The sequence below is a fragment of the Mus caroli genome, chromosome 5, assembly GCF_900094665.2.
Source record: "Mus caroli chromosome 5, CAROLI_EIJ_v1.1, whole genome shotgun sequence".
Classification (NCBI taxonomy): Eukaryota; Metazoa; Chordata; class Mammalia; order Rodentia; family Muridae; genus Mus; species Mus caroli.
The window spans coordinates 42,535,704-42,541,703 of record NC_034574.1 but is presented as its reverse complement, the minus strand read 5'-3'; the positions used below and the strand labels follow the sequence as shown (position 1 = coordinate 42,541,703).

General features: G+C 39.8%; 1 protein-coding gene across 5 annotated transcripts in view; it reads left to right on the top strand.

Moving 5' to 3' along the window:
* Positions 1 to 6,000, top strand: part of Kcnip4 (potassium voltage-gated channel interacting protein 4) — a 1,098,278-nt gene that overhangs the window by 1,069,725 nt on the left and 22,553 nt on the right. For all 5 annotated transcript variants that reach the window (XM_021161807.2, XM_021161803.2, XM_029477028.1 and 2 more), the window contains one exon: positions 1,785 to 1,854. In XM_021161807.2, the coding sequence (XP_021017466.1) occupies positions 1,785 to 1,854 (70 nt within the window). The remainder of the gene's footprint in view (positions 1 to 1,784; positions 1,855 to 6,000) is intronic.

Below are 6,000 nucleotides of genomic sequence, written 5' to 3'. Positions count from 1 at the left end.
TGGACTTGCAAACTTTATATGCCCCAATATAGGGGAATGCCAGGGCCAAAAGAATGGGAATGGGTGGGTAGGGAAGTGGGGGGCGCTATGGGGGGCTTTTGGGATAGCATTGGAAATGTAATTGAGGAAAATATGTAATAAAAATATTAAAAATTAAAAAAAACTAAACTAAACTAAAATAAAATAAAATAAAATGTGGAGAACAGAAGTGCATGGCAGAAGCATTCATATCTAATATCTGGTCTGTTAAAACCTCAGCATGCTCCTTCTTCTCCCCTAATGAAAAAGCTGGTTCTAGAGGAATGTTATGGAGTATAAAAGGGTTATGACAATTGGAGCAGAAATGAGTTTAATATATGGAGCTATGAGAACCATCTGAGAAGGACTAATAGATCTCCTAGAATGGACAGTCAGCATCCATGTACAACCTGATGTTGAACTGCTGTGGCATGGTCAGCATTCAGTTCTCATGGGGCAGCTATACTACTGACCCTTGAGCCAACATCTATGTACCTCTCTCTACAGAGTGAGTAAAGCTACCCCTCTTCTCAGTCTATGCTTTGCTTGCTTAGTCCTCTATGGTTCTAAGACGGTATCAGCCTCTTCATAAGCTTTAGATTTATAGGAACACAAAATTAGTTTTTAAAGTATTAGCCTTGCCTGGTGTCAATAGATCAACAAGCCAATGCTATTCTTTGGTCAGTATACATCGGTTCTCAGCAACACTTTCCAGGGTAGAAAGAGAGAGTTCCATTAAGTTCAGGCCCTCTCTGTGGCTTTGAAGACCATCTCTCCCAACTCTTCAGAAGGTCTTTCCTCACATAAGGTCACTTTTACATGGCCATGTCTCTCTATGCTCCAGAATAGCAGCACCCTATTGCTAGGAATCATATTCCTGTTTGAAACCTCTTGAGCTATCTTAGACCCATAAAAAAAAAAACCAATATACTTTTCTAATGAAAGTCACAAATACATGGGGAAAAAACCTTTGTTAGTCATAAAACAAATATCTAATAACAACTGCTGGAGCACATTGCAATATCTCAGTGGTATGCCAAGAAAAGCAATGCGGGGCCCCATGACCTCACTGTTAACAAAAACACATGCCTTTGCACAATACTTAAGCCTTTTAATGTCAGACAAGCTGTGGTGCTTTGCTGGCTAGGTGTTTTGTTTTCTTTTGTCTACTTGACATAGCCTAGACATACCTAGGAAAAAGGAACCTCAATTGGGCAAGTCTGTGGTGCATTTCCTTGATTGATGTGAGAGGACCCAGCTCATTGTCGGCATTGAGACCACTAAGCTGATTTTCCTGGGTGCTATAAGTTGAGCAAGCCATGGAGAGCAAGCTAATAAGCAGTACTCAGCCATTGCTGTTACTTCAGGTCCTACCTCCAGGTTCTTCCCCCGAGATTCTTCAAGTGATGGAGTCAAAGTGTAAGATAAAATTAACCCTTTCCTCCCCAAGTTGCTTTTGGTAATGATCATTATCACAATACAAAGCAAATGAGGGCAGTAGTCAATATAAAGATATTGAAACCTTCAGTTCCAAGATTTATATTCCTTGAATATGAGAGAAAAGAACTTCCTCCTTTCTCCAGACCACACTCCAGTGTGTGTGTGTGTGTTTGTGTGTGTGTGTGTGTGTGTGTGTGTGTGTGTGTATGTGCATAAATAGAGGTTAACGTGGTACTTGGTACATCTTTTTAGAGCATTCAGTTCAAAATGTACAAAATCACTTTTATAAAGGCTTTGTTCACAGCACGTCTTTGTGCTTTCTCTAGGAATGCCCCAGTGGTGTTGTTAATGAAGAAACTTTCAAGGAGATTTACTCACAGTTCTTTCCACAGGGAGGTAAGTACAAATGTGGACTTGTTAACACATTCTCAGAATTAGAGTTATGCATGCAATCTTGAGTTTGGTTTAATCTTTCATAGCATGGCTCTACATTTTTAATCTTCCTGTAAAAGAATTAATGCATAGCACAGAGCTCATAGGATTTTGAGTATATTATAAAAATAAGCTACATTCACATCACTGAATCTCTAAAAGCCTATTTCTCAGTTTCATGTGAGTAATCCCGTGTGCCAGCATGACGACTTCTCACACACAGTGCTTTTTGACCTCTACTAGGGGTCCTCAAAATGGCTTCAGGCCTTATGATGCTCATTTGATTTTCTCGGCTCTCCAAATTAGGGCAAATGCAATTACCTTTAATTTTCCAATGTGAAATCTGGGGCTTAGCAAAGTTAAATGATTCGATCAGGGTCACATAGCAACTCAGTGACAGATCTGGGTTATAACCTAGATGTGTGTGTGTGTGTGTGTGTGTGTGTGTGTGTGAGTGTGTGTGTGTGTGTGAGTGTGTGTGTGTGTGTGAGTGTGTGTGTGTGTAAGTGTGTGTGTGTGTGTGTGTGAGTGTGTGTGAGTGTGTGTGTGTNGTGTGTGTGTGTGTGTGTGTGTGTGTGTGGAGCTCTAGCTAGTCTACTTTCTGCTATCCCCCTTTCTTTCTAGTAACTTCTCCCAGCTGCAAACATGAATAAAAATTGAGATATGATTTTAGTTGTGTATAGGGGACTTTCAGAGTAGCATTTGAAACGTAAATGAAGAAAATAATAAAAAAAAAAAAAAGAAAGAAAGGAAAAGAAAAAAAAAAACAGACTCAGGGTAGGATAATGGTGCTACCTCCATGTCAGAGGTGAGTGAAGAGATTCATGTACTGTTGTGTCTTCTCTAACTTGTCACCAAGACCGGTGTGCGCCCAGCTACATGTGAAGAGAAACCATAGCAAAACATGTGACCTGCTCCAAATATATTATCTTATACTCTAGTTAGCAGAGGGACAAAATAAAACAGAGTGAATATAAAGTATGACTTAGAAGATATGAAGTCAAAAGTGGTACTATAAGAACCAGGTATAGACATAATTAGATGTTCTTCTCAATCACAAGCAATTAAAAAAAAAAGTTATCCAAGCAAATTGATCTGAGCTAACAGTAGGGATAGTACAGGGGGGTAATCTAATATGCAGTTTGCCTAGCTCTGGAAAGCTTCATCCTCCACCCCTCAGCCCCTCTCCCTGGGATTGTTCTTTTCTATAAATATGCAAATCAATGTATAGAGACCAATTTGCTTCTAAAGTCCATGGTAAAGTCACCCACAGCCTCATCATCATCTCATGAGCGGTCCGGTTCAGGATGATGTCTTTCACCTTTTGAAGGCAGCAGAGATCACTTAATCTAGGCAGATAAAGTGTAGGTAAAAAGACAGGATAGCAACAAAAGTGATCATTTGTGGAATACTCACAGGATTGTAGTAATTAACACATTCCTATGGTAGAGAAAAGGGGAGAGGGTTGGTGATGATGTCATGGGCACCAGGTAATTTGCTACAAGAAGAATTGGGGTATAATGATCTCAGCTTTGAACAAGTTACATTTGAGTATCTTGTGGGCACTTAGTATCAACAAGAAGTCAGTAAAAATCTGAAGTTCAGAAGAGAAGTCAGAGAAAATAACAGATTTAGAGCTTATTAACAACAAAGGAGTGAACTGACCTCCATCGAGAGTCCTTGGAACAGTCAGTACGTTCATACAAAGTGGAAAGCATCATGAGACAAGCATGAGAGTCAGAGAACTGGAAAAAAATAAGTCCATTAAGAGACCAAATGGACAATCAGAGACTCTTAAGACGTACAAAGAAAACTTACCAGAAAGAGTGCAGACATTAAATCCAATGTCTTCTAGGAAATCCAGAAAGAAAAGGATCTGAGAATCATTGTTGAGCTTGATCTGAGCAACTTTCCTAGGCAGTGTCAGGCACAGGCCAACTGCAGAGCCCAAAGGGTAAATGGGAACTGAACCATGCAGACACTGGCAATCAAAGGAGACTGCGCTTGAGGATAACTTGGCAGGGAGAGAGAAGAGGCAATGAAGAAACCAGGAAGACAGTACCAGGCAGATATGGCAGATGAGTTTGGGTTTTAATGTAACCAAGGCTGAAGCTTTACAAACAAAGAAGAGTCTTGCAGAGAGAGAACTTTAGTAACTTACTTAATACAGAGGGCTTATAACACATAGGGTTCAAATCTCCAGGAAAGGCAGAGAATTGGGCCGAGCCTACAACATAAAACAGGGTCTAGGACAATTTCACAGGGCTACGCAAGAAAAATACCTAGTCCTTCACTTAAGCTTTGAAATCTGTTTAACTCAGGAGGCAACGCTGGCTTCCTATGCTTGTGGCCAGAGTAGACTTTTCCATTTACATAGCCACCCCCTTTCTAAGGCACTCATCACCTAAAACAACAAATCAAAACAATAACTTGCTGGAGCAAGCTCAAAGAGTGTCTGAACTGGCCTCGCTGGCTGTGGTACCTCTTTGCCTGACCATAGGCAATTTTCAAGGTAAGTCAGTAATCCTATTAAAATACAGGCCAGAGGGTGTCAGTTTTTTCCTGAGAGACTCCAAAATATATGTATGTATCATAACATGCATTGTTGCTATGCCCGCTGATCTCATCTCTCTCTCTGTCTCTCACTGTTTCTGCCTGTTTCTCTGCCTCTCTCTCCCTCCTTCCCTTCCAACATCCTCCCCCACTCCCTCTTCCTCTCTCCCTCCTCCTTAGACTTCCACAGTCTGTAGTATTTATACCTTTTTAGTCAAACATCCTTGTTGACATTTAACCAAAACAGCACTTACACCTTTGTTTCCGGTACCTAATTGAATGCACCAATTCCAGACCCTAAAATTCAGTTCTCTTCAGTGCACACCTCTAATTCTCACTGTGTTTTGCATGTTTTTAATTGAAAAAGTAAAAAGTAAATGTTTCCTATAATCTATCCCAATTATCCTCTTACCCCTCCCCACCCATCCAACTCCACACCCTTCTTTCTCTTGTGAGAAAACAAGCAGGCAAACCAACAAACAAAAAAAGAAGGCTTTGCCTGGCCACGTCATCTTTAAGATGTAACCCTAAACTATCCCCCATGGCTCTTCTTTGGCCTCCATTTCTCTTCACTATTCAGAACCACTGAATACTTGGTATTTTGCTTACTTTATCGTTTACTATCTTTTCACACCATTAGAAAGTCAAAATTAAAGGGAGAGAAACTTTTTTTCCCGTCTTGTTCATGGCTGTGTTCACACTGAACAAGGAATACTTAGAACAACAATGAGTAACACTATGAACAATGCTCACACTGCACAGAGAGTAACAACAAATGACGCATACTTGTTGCATACACTGAAGAATGAAGGACTCAGAAAAGCAAAGGCTAGAGATACCATCTCACATGGTTGCTAATATCTTTACTAATAATTTTAAAAGTCACTCTGAAGTGTATCCAACTCTTAAATGTTAGCTGTTTCATATAAAATTAGATTTTCTTTGGTTTGGTTTGTAATTCATTTAGTTTGGAGTATTTCAGTGATTTTAAGACAACTCTGTGAAGTTGTTATCAAAACTAGAGAATTAAAATTCCAGTAAAACAAAGGAAGACTTTTAGTGTATGTAGATATGCTGCAATGACTACCTTGCCCCTCAGGACTTCAGTGCAGAGAAGAAATATGCTCTATAGGGCCAAGGGAGTTGTCTGCTATAACCTCCTGCTCCCGTTTCCTTTCTCTTACTGTGATAAAAACACTCTAATAAAAACAACATATGAGAAAAGAGTTTTACACAGACACACGCACACATATAACACACTCATTTTATATATATGTATATATAAATCATATACAGCCCAGTCCATCTTCCCATCTTCCCAGGGTTGTTACTAATCACAGTAGACAGGTTTACCCTGTATCAAATTGCAAGTAAGAAAATACCTGAACAATTTGTCATAAAAGATTTCCTCTTCCCAGTTGACTGTGGGTGGTATCATGTTGATAGCTGAAGCTATGATAACATGCCATAGTTGTAACACGGTATTCAGCCCAACACTGAAAGATTAAATTGGGAGTCTGGGATGTACATCAAAGAGAGAGAGCTGGTCTAGCATTG